General features: G+C 45.1%; 1 protein-coding gene across 4 annotated transcripts in view; it reads right to left on the bottom strand.

Annotated features, from left to right (window-relative positions):
* The window catches only part of AP3D1 (adaptor related protein complex 3 subunit delta 1), a 44,333-nt gene that overhangs the window by 7,619 nt on the left and 16,809 nt on the right, over positions 1-19,905 (bottom strand). For 3 of the 4 annotated variants that reach the window (XM_071452110.1, XM_071452111.1, XM_071452108.1), the window contains exons 5-24: positions 19,290-19,397; positions 18,820-18,949; positions 16,822-16,961; positions 16,486-16,559; positions 14,740-14,789; positions 13,192-13,241; positions 12,753-12,801; positions 12,168-12,313; positions 11,278-11,426; positions 9,890-10,120; positions 8,246-8,477; positions 7,720-7,865; positions 7,454-7,595; positions 6,654-6,725; positions 5,807-5,882; positions 4,876-5,075; positions 4,168-4,241; positions 2,977-3,000; positions 1,739-1,949; positions 454-516 (exon numbers count right to left, since the gene is read on the bottom strand). In XM_071452110.1, coding sequence (XP_071308211.1) covers positions 454-516; positions 1,739-1,949; positions 2,977-3,000; positions 4,168-4,241; positions 4,876-5,075; positions 5,807-5,882; positions 6,654-6,725; positions 7,454-7,595; positions 7,720-7,865; positions 8,246-8,477; positions 9,890-10,120; positions 11,278-11,426; positions 12,168-12,313; positions 12,753-12,801; positions 13,192-13,241; positions 14,740-14,789; positions 16,486-16,559; positions 16,822-16,961; positions 18,820-18,949; positions 19,290-19,397 — 2,367 coding nt within the window. The remainder of the gene's footprint in view (positions 1-453; positions 517-1,738; positions 1,950-2,976; positions 3,001-4,167; positions 4,242-4,875; positions 5,076-5,806; positions 5,883-6,653; positions 6,726-7,453; positions 7,596-7,719; positions 7,866-8,245; positions 8,478-9,889; positions 10,121-11,277; positions 11,427-12,167; positions 12,314-12,752; positions 12,802-13,191; positions 13,242-14,739; positions 14,790-16,485; positions 16,560-16,821; positions 16,962-18,819; positions 18,950-19,289; positions 19,398-19,905) is intronic. The other variant, XM_071452109.1, reaches the window with a different exon arrangement.

Genomic DNA, 19,905 nt, shown 5'->3' with positions numbered 1-19,905 from the left:
TATGATCACCTGAGGACACGATTCAGAAGATTTTCTCCAAGGAATCCATCCCTTTATATCTTTGTCTTTTCCTCTAGAATTTCCCATCAAAATTCATGAGAATTTTTCTTTCACACTCTGTCTCTCATGTCTATTAATATTGCTAGAGTCTACCTCATACTGGGAAATAAAACCATACAACTGTATAACATTATACTCATCAATAACAAAATCAACCAAGCCTGGAGCTGCATCTGTATTTCTATTTCTATTCCTTGATCTGCACAGAATGAGCCTCAAGTCTCCCATTACAGTTCCTGTGAACTGGGCAGACACAATATCTCTGTTCCCCAGCAGAAGGTGAGGAGATGAAGCTGATGTTCCCCTCTGTGCTGCAGCATGACACAGCACTCCTGCACAGCTCGAGGCAAGGAATAACCACAGAAATTTCTTCTGATGGGGGAAGATTCCTACCTGTGGCTGGGGCATGGGAGCAGCTGGTGGAGCAGTGGAGAGCCAGAAATCCAAGTCTTCCCCCTGAATTTCAGGAGAAAAAAAAAAACCCATTATCATTGTTCATATATCTTTCTTAAAAATCAAATTAAAAACCCAACACCCCCCCAACAACAGCAACAAAAGAAAATCAAAACAAAAAGATCACAAGGATGGAACATCTGCCTTAGGAGGAAGGGCTGAGAGAGCTGGGGGTGCTCACCTGGACAAGAGAAGGCTCCAGGGACACCTGAGAGCCCCTGGCAGGGCCTGAAGGGGCTCCAGGAGAGCTGCAGAGGGACTGGGGACAAGGCCTGCAGGGACAGGAGCCAGGCAATGGCTCCCAGTGCCAGAGGGCAGGGCTGGATGGGATCTTGGCAATCAGGAATTGTTCCCTGGCAGGGTGGGCAGGCCCTGGCCCAGGGTGCCCAGAGCAGCTGGGGCTGCCCCTGCATCCCTGGCAGTGCCCAAGGCCAGGCTGGACAGGGCTGGGAGCAGCCTGGGACAGTGGGAGGTGTCCCTGCCATGGCAGGGGTGGCACTGGATGGGCTTTAAGGTTCCTTTGAAACCAAACCAGTCTGGGATTCTGTGACTCTACAACAATTAAATCAAAACTTGAAGTTCCCATGGAAGTGCAGCACTCCAGAGTGCTCCTCATGCACAGATGCTGTGACACATTCAGGAGCAAACACACCAAGAAGCTTCACTTCAGTCTTTGAGCACTTCCAAAGGCAGGCCCAGCTGACAGCACCTGCCCAGCACCCCTACACCAGGGTATCCCTGGCATTCCAAGGGCTGCAGGGCAGAGGGAACGTGCAGCTCTGCAGGGGATTCACAGGAGGATGCTTCAAATCCCAACAGCAACTGGCAGCTATGGGCAGGGTTTATAACTGAAAGGTTCTGGAGCACATGGGAGACAGGATGTACCACAAATGACACTCACAAAACCAGTTCCAGATATTTTGCTAAGGAGTTCCCCACTTGGAGAACAGACAAAATATCAGCAAATTCAGCTTCCACGTGAGCTCTGGCAGATCTGCTGTGTAGGCTGCAGTGAGCCCAATTCAGCTAACTTAGGAGGCTAAGTGTTATTTTTATTAACAGAAATCTTTAAATACCTGCTGCTACAGTAGTAAAAATTGAAGGAAATAGAGGGTGAATGCATTGAGCTGTTTGAACTGTTAAATGCAACTGTTCCTAGGCAACAAAATGAACTCAGCAATAAATAACAGCAGGAGCTAAAATAATGGAAATCTTGGAGAATTACCTTTTTTACTTCTTCTTCCTCCTCCTCTACCACTTTTTTCTCTTTCTCTTTCTTCTTTCCTTTATCTCTCTCTTTATCTTTATGTTTCTTTTCCTTCTTTTTGGGTTTCTTGCTCTTCTTCTCTACTAGGGGAGCTTCTGAGTCTGGTGACTTCAGGGTCTCGACATTCCTGTGTCTCTGCACTGGCAGCTTCTCACTGTCTGCTAAGGGTCTTGAAAAGAAAGAGCCCATTACCTGCTGCCAACAGCCTCCCTCAGCCAGACAACCTGGCCAAGACAAGCTCTGCCTTGTTCTTAGGGAGCTGGGCCCCCAAGCCTAAAATCAGTGCATACCTCCATACCTGGAGTTTGCTTATGCCCTGCAACATTGCCCTTGTGGGTTAGGAGTCAGAGGAAACAATTGGAGGTGACTGAGAGCCAAGGTTTTGCTGCTTAACCCTTCGAGGTGCCAGCTAGAGGCTGAGCCACAGAGGAACAGCTCCAGGTTCCACTGTGTTTCCATGGAATCCCTCTCCAAGGAAAAGCAAGGATGTGGAACAGCATTTCCAGCAGAGTGGGAACTCGAGCAGTGGAATGGCAGCAGGGATCCAGCAGCCCTTGAAGGGTGTGGGGTTTGTTGTTCTTGATGAATAGATTGGTCCAGTTGGGAATTATTCTAAGTAATTTTTATTTTGGAAGTTTACACTATGAATTTCTACTCTACTACATATTTTGTAAGTTAAATGTCATTTCAGACACTTGTTTCCAAAAAGCAGCAACAGCAGGTCATATTTACACTGTATCCTAAATCCACTACTTGGGGGAAAAAAACCCACAAAAATTTCTCTCATTCTTGTCAAACATTTCCATAAACCAGCAAGAATTTCACCAACTGCATATTTTTCTATTTATCAGCTTTTATTTAATGTTAATTTTAAAATTTGCACAGCAAACATCACTTCAGGAACATTTCTAACAGCCTCAACTGCCTCAATTTTTTTGCTTATATTGCATTAAGAACCAGAACCAATGATTTTTTCACTTTCAGACACTAAGGGAAGATTGAACAACAAACAGGCCTCATCCTTTACTATTTCAGATACACCTGTACAGGAACAGCACTGGTGCTGAAAGCCAGTGACAAAACAGACTCTCAAATGTGAGAGTCTCTGAGTTAACAGTTCCACTACCCTTCAAGGACTTGCCCTGTCCAAAAATCAACCAACCTGACAAAGGTCAACACTCAGGAGATATTCTTACCTGGGAGGCTTCCCTGAAACCAGACTGCGTGTGAGCGTGACAGACAGAGCAGTGCAAGCACAGAAAGAAAGAGAGAGGACACAGACATGAGAAACCATGACAGGAGAGCACAGCACTCATGGCACAGGGGAGGGAATGGATGGAACAATCCACCAGCCCTGGATGCCTCCTGGAGCACAGCACCCAGAACCTGCTCTGCTGGGTGTGCCTAGCACTGCTGAGAATCACCATGCAAATACAGGGGCTACAGGCAGAAAATTATTTCCTTTTATACATTTGTCACTGCAGACTTTGACTGGCCTTCCAAAAAAGGAAGTTCCTCAGAAACTATTTTATTCATTTTTTCACAAGGTACTCAGGGGCCAAAGCCCTATAAATCTGGAACTGCAAAGAAAAGCACACACTCGAGTACCAGAGGAAGAGAGAGATCCCACACACACCCACATGGGCCTGCACAGTCTTCCAAACTTTCCAGGAGGCATCCCTGGACCATACATCAGCAATTATTTTTAGCATGGTGATTTTATAAAAGAGCAACTAAAACCAAAATCCAAACCAATCTCCTGTGCAATACTGCACAGCCCAGGGCTCACGGGCATGAGGATGCAGGGGCTCAGTGCTGGCACTGGCACAGCCCCAGAGCTGGCTGGGGACAGCCTGGGCACAGGTGTGACACACAGCTCAGTCACAGCACAACAACACTTCACTACAGGGGATACACTGAGGGGCCACAGGGCAGTGGGGTGGGACAGCCTGGCTGTTACTGGTCACTGACACAACACAGGCTTGCCATGGACACAGAGCTTCTGAGGGGACAGACGGACACAGCTCACACTCAGTGCCAACACAGGTGACAGCAGAGAGACAGGGGGACACCCAAACCTCAGAGTAACCCCCACCTGATCCAGTGCCACTGTCTGTGCTTCCAGACTCCTTCAGTCACACTCACACTACATTTAGGGACTGCCCTGCCCCTCCCAAATCTCTCTCCTACTCAGGAGTTGAGATTTTATCATCCAAGCTGCAGTGAGAGCCAAAGCTGGATGAGCACCTGAGGTCCCATCAAAGCCATGGGGAGAGCCTTCAGCCTTTTCCCCTCAAGCCTGGAGTGCCTGTGCCTGCTCAGCCCCAGCCCTGCCCCCAGGCACTCCCTCAGCAACTCAGTGAACTCACACACAGAACTGCACTTACTTATCCAGGTCTATGTCAAGTGCCTTATAGGGATCGTTGGGATCTTTGTCATCTTCATCACTGGGCAAAGCATTCTGCAGGAGAGATTCAGAGACATCCACTGAGGCAGCAAAACACTGGCAATTTTCAAACTCAAGCTCAACAGCACCCAAATTAAATTTTTTTGAGCCTGTGAACCCTGCAGCAGGCCAGCTGCAGGCAGGCTCAGTAAGTTATGGGAACAATGCACTTCAGTGCAGCATCCAGTTTCAAGACTAATTTGGAACAGAAACCCCTTCTTCATAAACAGCAGGACTTGAATTGCTGCTGTTCGGTTTTGATTAAAGGAAATTTTAGAAACAAATACAGATGACATCATTAGCATCTGCAATTAATTATCATCAGCTGCAAAGCTGCTGACTAGACAGCAAGTTACTGTCAAAGTGAAGCAGCAGAGCATAATAAATGCTATTTGGACAGTGTTACTTTTAGAGCAGGGATGAACATTGTTTGGTTGGTTTTGGCTTTTTTAATAGCTTCAGTGGCAATTTTTGTCTTTTTGTTAAAAAAAAAAAAAAGACAGTAATTTCTTCCCCTGCAATGAACAGCTTGGGATCATCTCAGTCATTTCTGAAAGAGCTCTGGAACTGCCACATCTGCAGCTGTGGGGGCAAAAATCTCTCAAGAGGTGCACACTGATAAAGCCCAGACCCCAAGCACAGAACTGACCTCGGGCATCTCCTCAGTGATGATGTCCACGTGGTGAGCTGGAGCAATGTCCTCCTCACTCTCTGTGTGCAGGGAGTTGTGCCGATGGTGTTTCCCTCTCTTCTCCTTTTTCTGCTTTTTCTTTTTCTTGTCTTTCTCCAGTTTCTGTTTATGCCTTCGTTCTTCTTCCAGTTTCACATACTGGTCTGACATGGGCATTCCTGGGGGAAAGCCAAGCTGCTTTCAGGTCCAGAGCACAAGGACTGAGCATGAAACACCAGGACAGGAGTGTGCCCTGCTCCTGCTTCCAGCTACCCAGAGCCAGCCAGATCCACCCCTCTCTGTGCTTCCACATCACCTCACACAGCCCCCAAGCACCAACTTTGCTGTCCACTGCATCTCTCCAAGAACAGGACAGAGCTCAACCCTGCTCTCTGATTCTTGGCTGCATTATTGCATTACAAGGAGCATCCAAATACTGAGATTTTTAAGGAGAATTGGTGACATGGCTGCTGTACTTGCAATGTAAGGCACTTTATCAACAGCTTTTCAGCGCTGTATCCAACCACTCCTTGGATACACAACCACTTCTGATAACTGAAACAAGATATTCAAACAGTATCTCTACCATTAGTTTCTATTTCAAGTCTCCTCCATCAGACCTCGAAGATATTTTCAAGGTGACTGCTCCCACACAGAACAGTGCTTCCTCTACATGTTACAGACTTGGCTGCATGACATTCCTAATCACAGAACTATTTCTAATATTATCTTGAAAGGAACTTAGACTGCAAAGTACTATTTCCAATGTAAATTAAGGAGATACATTTAAGACTCAAATGAAAGCGTGCTCCTTGCCCTTCAAAACCTCAGGTGGAAGTCCTAAGAAAGAATTGTGACTTTTGCTAAACTGAATTTCTTTAATGAATTTTAATAGATTAGCTGTGCTTACCTGGAACTTTTAATGGGACAGAAAGGTCGATCTGGACCACAGGAATATGTTCCACCCCTGGAGTGTCTTGGTATCGCTGGGAAAAGAAGGATTTGTTACTTTGAGTACTGCCAGCACAAATTTCTGTAAATAGGAATATTACAAAACATCAAGCAGTTCAATGCCTTAAGTGAACATTTTAAAAGATAGGAATGGAACAGCTTGTTAATAATTCTGTGTGGTAGCAGAGGGTGTTTTAAAGCCAGTTGATAACTATTTTAAAGGACCCTACTCTTAGCTACAGTTTTTAACCCCACTACTGCCCTGAAGAATTACTGCAGCTCCCAGAATGAAGAATTACTGCAGCTCTCAGAATGAAGAATGTTTGGTTTGTTTTATTGCTAATGACTTGCCACTTCAGAAGATAAATTTGGAGACTGGAGTAGAGGAATATGGGGCAGTCCTTCAGATATAGAGAGATATAGAGGGAATAAAGGAAGTTCTTTCCCTGAAAAAGGTGTTCAGAGACCACAACAACTTTCTGATCCACAAAATACAGTGTGAGTTCCAGGGTCACCCTCTCAGGGCTCTGAGTGAGGTGCCTGGGGATGTGACTGCTGCCATCACCCAGGGCTGGGACAAACTGCACAGACTCTCACAGGCTGCCCTGGGGGTACCAGGTCACTCAGGAGATCCTCAGCACAAACAGGAGTTATAAAAACAGTTGTAGGCAGCCACTCCAGCCCATGCATTATAAAGTGGGAAGGGGAAATATGAGAATGTCCCAGAGGAGGCTGCAGCTCTGATATTCAGGGAGCCTTCCCACAGTGACAGCAGAGTCCAGTGAGATATTGCAATTGAGACTCACCTTCTGAGGGGAAGGAGAGCTTTTAATATAAAATGGGTTGTTTGCCTGTTCTTGTTTCCGGGCTTCTCGACGCTAAAAGCAGAAGAGGATTTGCAGTTACAATGTTTGTTTGTAAGCAAAGAGATGAAAGACACCAAGTGCAAAACAAAAACTGTCTGCATTTTTGAACAATAAGTAACTGTGAAAAGACTAGAGCAGAGCAGCTTGTGTGTGATAAAGCAGTTCTGAGTTACCAGACACACTAGGACAGAACTGCAGGTGCCATTACTAATTCCCATCCCTGGAAGAGTTCAAGGCTAGGCTGGAAAGGGCTGGGAGCAACCTGGGATAGTGGAAGGTGTCCCTGCCCTGGGCAGGGGGTGGAATGGGATGAGATTTAAGATCCCTCCTGTCCCAAGCCATTGTATTTGATATTAACTAATATTCCTTAGAACACCCTTTGCTTTTTTATTATAGACTAGAGATAAAACCTTCCCAGACAATAATTTTAATGTTGCTGTTTTCATTTCTGCAAGGAGAGGAAGAAGTGAAGATTCATGAACAACAGGTTCTCTCTGTGCAAGCAGAGAGGTCAGAGGCAGGAACGGTGGGATCACTGCTGAGCACAATCACGTTACAGTCATTGACAGAAGCTGCTCAGGTCCATAAGCATCAGCTCCCATCAGTGATCAGCTCTCCTGAGCTGGGGAGAGCAGAAGGGCTCCCTGGCTTTATGGAGAATCCACAGCAGCCCCACTGCTCCAGCACCACTTAGATTACTACTGAATTATGTAGGGAACAGCATTTTAACATTCACTCACTCTGGCCAGCTCCTCTTCATCAATTTCTGGCTGTCTGTGTCTGGAATGCCTTTGTTCCTCCTCATGAAATATTGTTTTGGGCTTTTCATCTTCAGACTCACTGTCTGATGGAGGCTCATTGATCCAGGCATCAAGGTCCAGGCTGGGAAGAATTGCAGCAAACAAACAGCTTGACTCAGTACACTGAATATTTCAGTGTCTCTTCATATACTTTGCTTTATTATTCAAAGTTTAAATAAAGGTTTGGGAGAGAGAAGGAACTTTACCCCTCTGGAACAGGGACTTTCTTCTGTGCTTTAGGAGCCACAGGGTTCAGCTCACCAGCAAACAGAGCTATCACTTCCTCAGCTACAGGAACTTCTTTTGCTTGTAGCTTCTGAATGTATTTTATTAGCTGCAAGATGCAAGAAGCCTAAAAACAAATACAGAAGTGGTTTCAGAGTAATATTTAACAAGCTGAACCAAACAAATTGACTGAAGTCAACAGAAGGTGTTCATGAAGGGACTTAAGAGAAGCAGCCTAAACTGCAGATTTAGAGCAAATGTAAAAAATCCATATTAAGCTTCTCTTTTAGCTGGGTGCTTTTTGTGCCCTTAAGTGCCTGAATAATTTTAAAATTAAATTGTTTTGAGTGAAGATCTTGCTGGCAGCCTTCAGGATGGCATCAACTGCAATGAGATCAGGGCTTTGTCGCTGATAAGAACTTACAGAAAATGTGCACAGCCACAGAGAACCAGAGACCTGCTCCAAGGCTTGCCATGATAAATCCCAAAGTCATTTCATTCTCTTACCCTCTCCTGAACCTCCAGATCTGCGCTCTGCACAAACTGAGGCAGGCGTTCGATCATCAGCTGTGTAATTTCCTGGGCTGCCTCCTTTTCCCCAGCCTGCTCCTTCTGCTGCAGGATGGATGCATAGAGCTTCACCATGTTCTGCACGTAAACAGCCTGGATGTGGCCTGGCAGGGTCGTAACTTTGGGCCTCAACATTGCTTCCAGGGTTTGGTTTGCTTCCTCCAGGTGTCTGTAAGGACAGGATACACAGATGAAAGGTAAGCAAAAATAAAATCCAACAGGCAGTGCTTAATGCACAAAGGAATCTAGATCACAGCACTTTGTTTAAACAGATCTCATGCTCTTATCTGCTCACAACTAAATGGAAGATGCACAAAAAGTTACTGGACTATTACAAACTGAAAGCTAAAGTAGTTTCTAAGTAAAAATGTGATAACCCTAAAAAAAAAAAGAAAAAAAAAAAAGAGTATTTCCTTACTTCTTCAGCTGCCCTTTTATTTGTACAACTTTTTTTTTTTTTTAAGAAAACAAAGATCTGAGCTGTACCAGCTTTCCCCCAATATCACACCTACAGTGTGAATTTAAACTGGAGCCAGTGTTCAGAGTGGCAATTAGAAGGAGACACCAAATTAGCTGGTAAGAGGAGACTCCACTACCACACCTGTCCAATCTACCAGAATAAAAGCTGGGTAACAGCTACATCTGCACAAGCAAGAGACAAAAAACATCTGTTGAAGCTAAAAAAATATACTGGTACAAGAACAGCAAAAACTGTACTACTGTGGGCACCGAAAAATTTTGAGCAAAAAGATGACAACTTTTAATTTCCAGGAAAATGGGGCCCTGCAAAAACCTTTTAACAAGGGCAAAATAGGGAGGAGAGAAAGAACTAATTCAAACATGTTCATGATTAAGGAGTTCCTTCAACGTCTCAAGATCTAAGAGGTTATACCTACAATACCAGAAGGATCCAAAGCTGTTGGAGAGTGCCCAAAGGAGGGACACGGAGCTGGGGAAGGGCTGAGGAGCAGCTGAGGGCACTTGGCTCATTCAGCTGGAGCCCAGGAGACTGAGGGGAGGCTCCTGGGGGCTGCAGCTCCTGCCCAGGGCAGGCACAGGGGCAGGGGCTGAGCTCTGCTCTGGGACAGGGACAGGAGCCCAGCAAGGGCTGGAGCTGGGCCGGGCCTTGGCATGGAGCTCAGGGCAAGGTTCTGCCCCCCGAGGCTGCTGGGCACTGCCCAGGCTCCCCAGGGAATGGTGCCAAGGCTGCCAGAGCTCCAGGAGCTCCCAGGGCTGCTCAGGGTGGGGTTCTTGGGGTGCCTGTGCAGGGACAGGGGTTAAACTCAATGACCCCTGTGGATCCCTTCTGACTCAGGATATTCTAGGATTCTATGATGTACTACTATAGCTTCCTGCATGAGTGGGCAAGGCTGGACAGACTGGAAAAATGATCAGATAGTTAAAAATGTCTTGTCTAGAAAGAGCTGAGCAGTCGATAGTGTGAGGGAACAAGATAAAAACAACTCCTTTGGTGGCATTAGGGTACATACTCTAAACCCTCTCTCAAAACCACATTTCAGTGACCAAAAGCTTTGCCTAGAAGCTGCCCCTTGGAGCACAGCAGGCTGTGCCTGCACTTACTCAGAGAACTCCCCACAGATCCAGGCAGCAGCATAGAGCACCTCGCAGATGCCGTTCCTCTGGGTGTTGCTGGCGATGAGGTGGGCGTTGTCCAGCAGCATGGCCATCTGCGACACCGCGAACTTGCGGATGGCCTTCACTCTGATGGCCACGTCCAACATCTGCGCCGCGATCAGGTGCCCGTGCCTCGTGCCCTCCAGCCGGGTCAGCTCCACCAGGATGCTTATGTACCTATGGCAAAGGGATGGCTGGGCATCAGAGCACAACCCTGTAAGAGCCTAAATGAGGGGTGTGGGACTCCAGGCAGCTCTCCAAAATGCAGTTTATTGTATCCAAGAGTTACAGCAGGCCAGGGTGATAGGCAACAGAGCCTGTGCCCACAGCTGCCACAGGAGCTCCAGCTGCAGGCAGGCCTGGAGACCCTCATCCCACATTCAGGCTCTTACTAATGGTGCTGCACGTTGAGCGCCACTTGAGAGCCTAAATGAGGCATGTGGGACTCCAGGCAGCTCTCCAAAATGCATTTATTGTATCCAAGAGGTTCCAGCAGTCCAGGATCATGGGTGACAGAGCTGTGCCTACAGCTGTGAGCTCCAGCTGCAGGCAGGCCTGGAGACCCTCATCCCTCATTCAGGCTCTTACCAGTCCCTCTTACTAATGGTGCCCCATGTTGGGCGCCACTTGAGAGCCTAAATGAGGGATGTGGGACTCCAGGCTGCTCTCCAAAATGCAGTTTATTGTATCTAAGACATTCCAGCAGTCCAGGGTGGTGGGTGACAGAGCTGTGCCTACAGTGGCAGCTCCAGCTACAGGCAGGCCTGGAGATGCTTTGGTTTTACAATGCCATGTAAAAAGCATTTATATGCTTTTCTGTGCTGGGCATCTTAATACAGTAGAACCAATCTATACCTTAACTATTATCTATAGCCTATCATAACTACTATCATTACCATATTCATGTTACTGTTCTCCAATCAATAAAAGTCAGTACATTACAGTTTAAGCTAGAAGTTGTTTTTCAGTTTTCTTGCAGTGGAAAATTCTGAGACCTTTTTTCTACTTGCAACTTTGCTGACTTGTTTGCCTGTGCTATCTTTTTGCTTGGTAAAAAGATCTTGTTTCAGGTGGGTTTATCCTTTGCTCTAAGCCATAAATACCCCTTCTAACTAACACACCCTTTGCCTTCTTGGTTATCCAGTAAGACTGGCTCAGCAACTCTTTTCTTCTATATCAAAACTTGCTTCCAACTCTATTCCTTCATCAGACTCCACATTTAAAAATCTTTCTGCTAAACATACATATCTGTGAGACTTTCTTGTCAAACTTTCATCCTTCCCAACACAACCCTGCACTGTCTTTGTGATGAGCCCCAAGCTGGCAGCACTGACCATTCAAAGTTGGTGATGTACTGGTAATTGGACTGGCTGCAGATGTCAATGATTTTGGTGAGCAGCTCATCTCGGTACGTCGTCCCTTCGGCTTTATCCACGTGAATCATCAGTTTCTTCACAATCTCCATCAAGTTCTTCTTGGAGACCTGTTAAAGAGGTGGTGAAGGGTTCAACCACTTTCCTACACAGCCAAGTCCTTCCAGTTCCAGTAAAGCAGCTGCTGGATCTTTGCTGGACCCATATCATGTTAACAAGAAACCAGAACCATCTTTGTGGGCCCCAATCCAAAAATGAACCTGTTTAATACAGTTCAATATTTTTGTTAAAGAAGAGCCAGCTTTTTACAAGGTGTTTAAGAAAAGACTGGATGTGGCACTTAGTGCCATGGCCTGGCTGACAAATGGTGTTAGATCATAAGTTGGATTTGATAATCTCCAAGGTTTTTTCCAACCCAGCTGATTCTGTGAGGACCTTGCTGTGGGAGAGCTGAGGATCAGAATTACTATCAGCAATACAGAAATCCAAGAGAAAGTGACTCTTCTACTGCCAGATTAGCAAGTTTAAGAGTTTAAAACATTTTTGCTTATAAAGGAAACAAATTTAGGAATTATTAACATCCAATGGAATTGATTTCAAAATGGGTGATTTTCAACAGGGCCTGAACTGATAAACTCCATCCAGTCTGAATCAGAATTTTTAAAACCCTCATGCTGAGCCAGATATTTTACTTGTCCTAAGTAGGACTAGTAAAGGACTGCCAGAAAAGATACAGGAGTTGTTAGCAATAGTCTGCTGTGGAGTGGGCAGACAAAGTTGCATGTTTTCCATAATCATTATTTTCCTAAAGGGTCAGTGGGGCTGCTGAGGAAATAAAAGTAGGAACATACCATGCCATAGAGGAGATCTAAAGCTCTGAGTCGGATGGACTCATCTTTGTCATCCAAACATTGGAGAATGAGATCCTTGTGAGACTGAACTGACTTGGGGTGTGTTTTCAGGATTTTGGACATAGCTAACAGGCCCAGGTACTTCACTGTGAAAGACAAAATAAAACTTCTTTCCAAATATAGAAACACTGTTTTGGGCTGAGCATGATATCTTAAAGTTAAAAACTTCCCAGTATTCTTTGCAGTCACTAAAGTCAGTCAACACTCTTGCATTTTACTCTTATGCTCACTCTGCTGAAAATAGCTGTCACTGCTTTCCAAGCAGCCAGTCTATAAAAACAGAAATCCCAGAGCATGGAAAGAACTGGTTTAGATTTACAAGACCACAAACAGCAGTAATAATTGCTGTCATTTGTTTTTAAAAATATTATTATAAAGAAGTGCTCACCATCAAAAATTATTTCCATATTAAACGCCCCAGCAACTGTTTACAGCACACCAGGCACTACAACCCCTCTGTGGCTGCTGCAGCATCTCCCCAGTGCTTGGGGGCCAACAGCTCCATGAAGAAAGCACCATACTTACAGTTCTGGTCAGAATCTTCTATCAATATCCTCAACTTCTGCACACAAAGCTGGAAAAAAAAGACCACACTGTGTTTTTTACAGGTCTTTAATTAAAGTAAGTCTTCATGAAGTTTACTCAATACACAAGGAAGTATCTGACCAAGACCTGAGGTCTCTAGGTGAGAGGGTTTTGTTGCATTAACAGACTTCCAAACACAAGGACCATCTGTATGACTGTATTGATAGCAGGAAAAAAATAAAGAGTTGGGAAAACTCTCAAACTCTGCATTTTAGAGTGAATTAAGTAGGAAAATTTATATAGGGAATGCTTCAATCTGCAGGATTGTACAGTGAAGGGAGTTACTGCTGTAACTTCTGGCAGAGGAACACAATCCCATTTTCCCTGGCCCTTGGGATCCCCCAGCAGAGCAGAACAAGTCCCAAACCCAGGGTCCCACCTGGATGCTGGCGCTGTGGTTGGGCATCCCCGAGGACAGAGAGATCAGAACTGAAACAGAAGCACAAATTCCAGTCAGAATTTCTGTGCTGGGAGTGACTGCAACAACACCACCCAACAGCCCACACCCAGCTCAGCTCTCAGGGAAAGGTGCTAGATTATTGTTTGTCTGTTGGTCTGGACTTTTGGGGGGTCTGGAGGAAGGAGAGAAGGTTGTGACATGAACTTACAGTTTCATATACCATAACAGTAATAATAAGAGGGCAGGGAAAAAAGTGTAAAGGTGGAAAAAGCTGCACCAGCCAGGTCAAAGCTGCTCTTTTTTGCTCTTACTAGGGTTTATTTCACTGACATCACATAGCAGTCAAGGCTATTAATATGTCAGCAGCTACTGTACAGCTGAATTTTTAATTGTGCACTTTCCTAATGCAATGGGATGCAGCAATGGATCCTGGAGTTTAATGTGATTAGATTGGAGCTTTAATCAAGCCAGCCATTGTTGATTACATGGGACACTTGAGAGCTCTGGCAGCCCACAGCCCCACTGCAGAAAAGGTGGGCTCACCCTGGAAACTGCTGCTGGCACAGCTGTGCCTGAGCAGGTGCCAGTGCTGCCCTCTGGCCTTGCAGGGAAGCTGAGCTGGACTCTGTCACCTGCAGAGCTGGGAGGTGCCAGGTGCTCCTCTAGCACTTCAGGGCTCATTTGCTGGCTCTGAGTTTGACATCACCATGCCTGAGGTGTCCTGGGTGGGTGAATTCCCCCTCTGCCCACAGGATGACCCCACTGGATCTCAGTGAAGGCCACTCTCACCCACAATGGAATTCCCCTCTGTGCTATTCTCCCTCCCATCACGACACCTCATTTTCCTGAAGGAATAACAGTGAGTGACAGATCTCTCTTCCCTCTCTGAGCTGACCCAGCACAGAAAGTTCTGCACCATTATCCAAAGAACCCACAGGAGACAGACAGACCAACTGTGCATGTCAATAACCCTGAGCTCCACACTCTGATACTGCAGCCAAGCCTGAGCTGCAATACTGTGTTATCCCTTTTTGCCTTTGTTTTCTCTCACCCTCCCAGTTATGGAGTTCATCTCCCTTCCCCAGAAACTGAAACTGCCAATCAGTAATTCCAACTGCCTCCTCTAAGGAATTACACCCCATTTTTAAACTGCAAAGTTGCAAAATTAAAAAAACAAAAAGTCTGATCCATCATCACATAAGAGAACTTGGCAAAGAGACATCACTTGTTTTAATTCTATTGCTGCTGGTACATTTTGTAGTTGTAGCAACATTTAGGATCTGGCATATAAATAATCTCATTGTCTGTACCTGCCCTCAGCTTTCAGCAAACACAACACAGCTGTAGTGACTGTGCCTCACCCACTGACAACAAAGGATTTCAGCCCCACAGTAACACAAAGTTTGCCAGGAGACTTATTGCATTTTAGAATACATTATGTTAAAGAAAAAAAGGTTTACAGATGGTGTCAGTTGATAACAAAGTTCATCACGTTTTTTTTTCTAGGTTCCAAGTTTCAGTTCTCACCTGCTATTACTGTGTTCACACATTCATATAGGAGAGACATGGCTGAGGTGCTGAAACAGAAATCAGGTATATTAAATAAGGAATAAAGCAGCACATTTTGAAGAGTTGTCAGCACTATCTTGGAGCTAGTTAGCACCTTGAACTTCACAAGACATTGTCAATATTCTGCTCCATATCCCTTCAAACAGATGAAATGATTCTCACTTAAAAACTGTTGGGGGGAGGAATTTTTAAACAAATGTTTAAAAACTCAAAAATCTCCCTGGAAAAGCAGCAAGTAAGAGCACTGTGACACAAGGAATATGGAAGGAAGTGGCTACTCAAACTCCAGCACCAGTCACACAATACTGAAGCAATCTTGTCCAAGAATCAAATTAAATCCTCTGCCCAAGGTCAAAAACTCCTGACAAGGCAGATGGAGAAGCTCAAGTCTCTCTCCAAGCGAATGAGTCACGGCCCAGCAGCAGAGGACTGGGATGCAGGAACACACTTCCCATCCCTGGAAATCATCAACCCATTCCCAGGGCCTGATCTCCCCCAAAACTCAAATTCAAGGCTGCTTGTGCCAGCTGAACACACAGACAGAGCAGCTCTGAGGACTGCAGAGGTCCCTGCAAAGGCTGATCTCACAAGAGGGAACCAGGAACCTGCCAAGCCCCAAAGGAGCAGGTTCCAAGCACAGGGACACAGGGAAGGAGAACAGCTCCAGTGGCACAGTGATGCCCTGAGGGTCAGCTTGGGATGCTGGGAACCAAAACCACCACTTCTGCTCCCTGGGCACTTGGTGGGACAGCTCAGGGTGCTGTGACTCATTATGAGACCCAAAATGACTGAATGGAGACCAAGCCAAAGAGGATTCAGTCCCCACAACTCAGAATTACTGATGTGGGAGCTGGGATTGTCCATCTTCCTGCTTTTTCTGGTGGGTTGTACCTATTTGTTAGTGCTGACAACTTCCTGGAGGTACCTGCTAGTCTGTTCTGAGCCTGCCTTAAAGGAATATGAGGTTGGACAGAAATCCTCTGGCTGGAGCTGCTCTCAAGGCTACACAGATATCTGCTAAAACCTTGCTCTCTCACATGAAAGAAATCAACTTTTTCACTTAACAACTCCTGCATAAGATCACACTTCCTCTTCATAACAGGGAGAATCCATGTATTCCCCCAAGGCATCTATTTCCTGATTTCAGTTCAGAATTAGAACCACTACAAACCAGCAACACACAAGGGCCAAGGAAATAACTTCAACTTTATTTAATCTACATTTAGAACATATATATTGTAAGAACCTCTTTCAAAACACATCTGAGCTGCCAAATGCATGAGAAAGGGCTTTAATATATTCCTTGTCACGCTGCTTTGGTGGGTAAGGCACTCCTAAAAGTCAGGAATCAAATGTGTGAGGCAAATAGGAAAGGCAAATACACAGCTGAGCCTTTTTACACATCCTTCACAGTCATCTCTGGCTTGAAATGCAGTGAAAGGAAAGCAAATTGCTCCAATTTTCATCTATTCATTGGGGGAATTCATGCTGACAGTCAGACACCCAGAGATTTTCCTTTAAGGTATTTTACCCCACTCAGGTTTTCCAGAAACAACCCTTATCTAAGAATATCTTTTGATACTTGAAACCAATGTACCAAAAGTCAATAAAAAAATTATAGCATGCATCCTCACCCCAGCTACTGACCCAGCCACCAGGCCTGCCCCAGTCCTGACTGAACAAGGCAGGATCTGTCACACAAACCTGTGGATGAGGTTGGTCAGGGGCTCAATCAGTTTCTTTCCCAGTCTTGGTTCTAATGGAGTAAGAGCACCAAACTATCCAATGAGAAGAAAAGTGAGTTAATAGCTGCTTTTCAACAGCTTCAACACATTATGTAAATTACAGCTCACTGTATTTAAACCAAGCTATATTAACAGATTTTTCTCTTTGGTTACATTCACAAACATTAAAAGATATTCCTGGTTTCTTTTTATTCAGATTGAACGGTAACTATGCCTCCCAGCAAGAAATCCATTTTCACACCCAAAGTAATTTAATGAGAACTCTAATCCTGTAAACAAAAAGCAGAATACTTGCCAGTTTTATAATTTTAATGAGAACCCAATTATTGGTTGACGACGTCATCAGCTTGAAGAAGAGGGGGGCGAGGGAAAGGTAATTCTTGGGATTGCGTCGAGCCAGCTCACAAATCACATTGACTGCAGCAGACTGCACACCTGGGCAGAACAGGAGGGACAGCACAAATCTCATCAATGCCTTCATTGCAATTGAACTTTCTGGTGCAGAACCCCCACAGCAAAAGCAGCTGAAGCGTCAGACCTGTGTGTCCAATGGTTTGGCCTCATTCCCAAGCCTGAGGCAGTAAATACAGGGATGTAAAAGCAAACTGAGAAAGGGTTTTATTTAATTCTGGCTATTTTCTAATACAGCAGCAAGCCAGGTATCTGCTTTGGTCCAGCATGAGAAAAAACAGCACCCTGCCACATCCCTGTGTGCTTTTTCCCAAGCACCCCGCACATCCCTGTGTGTTTTTTCCCAAGCACCCTGCACATCCCTGTGTGCTTTTTCCCAAGCACCCTGCACATCCCTGTGTGCTTTTTCCCAAGCACCCTGCACATCCCTGTGTGTTTTTTCCCAAGCACCCTGCACATCCCTGTGTGTTTTTTCCCAAGCACCCTGCCACATCCCTGTGTGTTTTTTCCCAAGCACCCTGCCATATCCCTGTGTGTTTTTCCCCAAGCACACTGCCACATCCCTGTGTGCTTTTCCCCAAGCCCACTGCCACATCCCTGTGTGCTTTTCCCCAAGCCCACTGCCACATCCCTGTGTGCTTTTTCCCAAGCCCACTGCCACATCCCTGTGTGCTTTTTCCCAAGCACACTTCCACATCCCTGTGTGCTTTTTCCCAAGCCCACTGCCACATCCCTGTGTGCTTTTTCCCAAGCACACTGCCACATCCCTGTGTGCTTTTTCCCAAGCACACTGCCACATCCCTGTGTGCTTTTTCCCAAGCCCACTGCCACATCCCTGTGTGCTTTTTCCCAAGCACACTGCCACATCCCTGCCCTGGACTGTAGAGAGCTGGCTGTGAGACACAGACAACAGAATCAGCCACCAGAAAGTTTCCAATCACTCCTGATTTCTCTGATATGTATTCTTTACAAATGTTTAAATACAAAACAAAAATAATTCCTTAAGCAATCTGACTGGACATGTTCACTCCCTTCTCATTGCTCAGCCCCTGAGTTGTCAGTTTGGAATGTTTTAGTCTAGACAGGCTGGGTGTCCTAGCAGAGAGAAATCCTTCACTCCACAAAGCTCAACAGGCAATTTCTTCCTCTCTCTGCAGGTGAGGGATTTTGCTTTCTTTAATAACATTGTCCCTGGAAGAGAAATAATCCATGCCCACAATAAAACAGTTGGGAAATGCAATTAAATTTCTCTCTGTAATTGCAGATACAAATCAAGTGGAGATCAGATACACACCACACACGGAATTCCTAAAACAAGTGCAGTGAGGGAACAGCAGCACCTCCTAAAGACTGAGCAAAATTGTGAATTTCATACTGAGCAATTGCAGATTTCCTGTGCTGCTGCTGACCTGCACTGACACAGTCCTGAGGGGTCCAAAGAGCAGTCTGGACTCAAATAAATTAAAAATACACTAAGGAATGTTATATCATTTCAAGTGTGTCCACTGCAAGTCAACAGCTGCAGCTTGCTAAAAAAGCCACAAGTAGTAACAAAACCAGAACCCCAAACCCTGAAATCAACTGAAACATTTTCAATAGCTACGTTCAGTAAGCAACAAATCAGGAAACTTGAGGCTGCTTTGTCCATTAAGGTTTAACCCACTGATACATTTTCAGTAGCTTTGGGGTTGAAGAAATGGACATTTTAAAGAACATATTTTTAATATGGCAACACCCATCAAATCTCTCCTATGCTCAAACAGGGGAGGCAGTGCCCAAAAGATGATTACAGCATTTTGAATGAATTCTTCTCTCCACAAACTCTACAAGCACATGGACCTCCATGTGTGAGAGCAGAAGGAATTCACTAAAATCCACTCACCAGGGTCTGGATCTTCAAGTTTCTCTTTAAGGCGAGGAAATGCAGGACGGAGGGACTCTGGGTACTTCAAAAAAACTTTGTACATGATTAACACTGCCTTCTTCCTGATGTAAGGCTTTGTGTGAGACATCTGTGAAGGAAACAACTGCAGTCAGGCTCTGAGCACATCTGTGTTTCCAGAGCTCCTGTGCTGTCACCAAAGCTCTTCCTGGGAGACTCAAACTGCTTTTTGAACACTCAGCTTTGAGGCAAGAGCAAAATATTGTTGTTTATCACCAAAACCAATGGATGGATTTCAAAGTGATCCTCTTGATCTAAGTAAGATCTGTAAAAGCTCCCCAGAACCCCCACAAGAATGAAGCAGCAGGTTTCACATGTAGCAGTTGTAAATTTAAGATATTTACCAGATTTGAATAACTTCACATTCTATATAATTATAAAGTAAAGTTATTTCAACCTTATGAACTCACCAATGTCATGATGTCATTTGCCAAGTCCCTGGCAAGATCTGGAGTAACAAAACAGGACAAGCCAGTCAGTGCAACTCCAGTATCATACTGGTTAGGGCTACTCAGATCCTGAAAAAAGAGAAACACGCTCAAAAATTTAAGATCACACAGAATGTCAAGAAACAACTTCCTCAGAGTAGTTTTATATAATCAACATAAATGAAGCAGAGCTTCTTCTTCATGGGAATATTTATATATCAACTACTAACACCTGCTAAACTGCAGCCAGCCTGGGGTTTAATAATGAGTACAAAGAACCAAAATTAAACAAGAGATGGATGACTGCAATAAAAGTAATCAGAGAGATCATGCCTTGGTGGTGTTTTGGGAATGGAAATAGGTTTTAAACACTCATTACAGAATCACAAACATATTTAAAGTCCTAAAAAGCTGGTATTAAACACTAAGCCTGCTAAGTCCAATTCCAAGTGTGAATTTCACTGGGAACAAGCACTCTTGGTGAGTGGTGTTCCACCTCAATCTAGCAGGGAAATGAGATTCTTCTTCTCCCAAGCTGCTGGCAGCACCACAACTCCCAGTCCACCAAGACAGGACACAATTTCTGTGTGTGGAACAC

The sequence above is a fragment of the Agelaius tricolor genome, unplaced genomic scaffold, assembly GCF_023055355.1.
Source record: "Agelaius tricolor isolate 1412-34295 unplaced genomic scaffold, bAgeTri1.0.p SCAF_33, whole genome shotgun sequence".
In the NCBI taxonomy this organism is placed as follows: domain Eukaryota; kingdom Metazoa; phylum Chordata; class Aves; order Passeriformes; family Icteridae; genus Agelaius; species Agelaius tricolor.
This window is presented reverse-complemented; position numbering and strand designations above follow the sequence as displayed.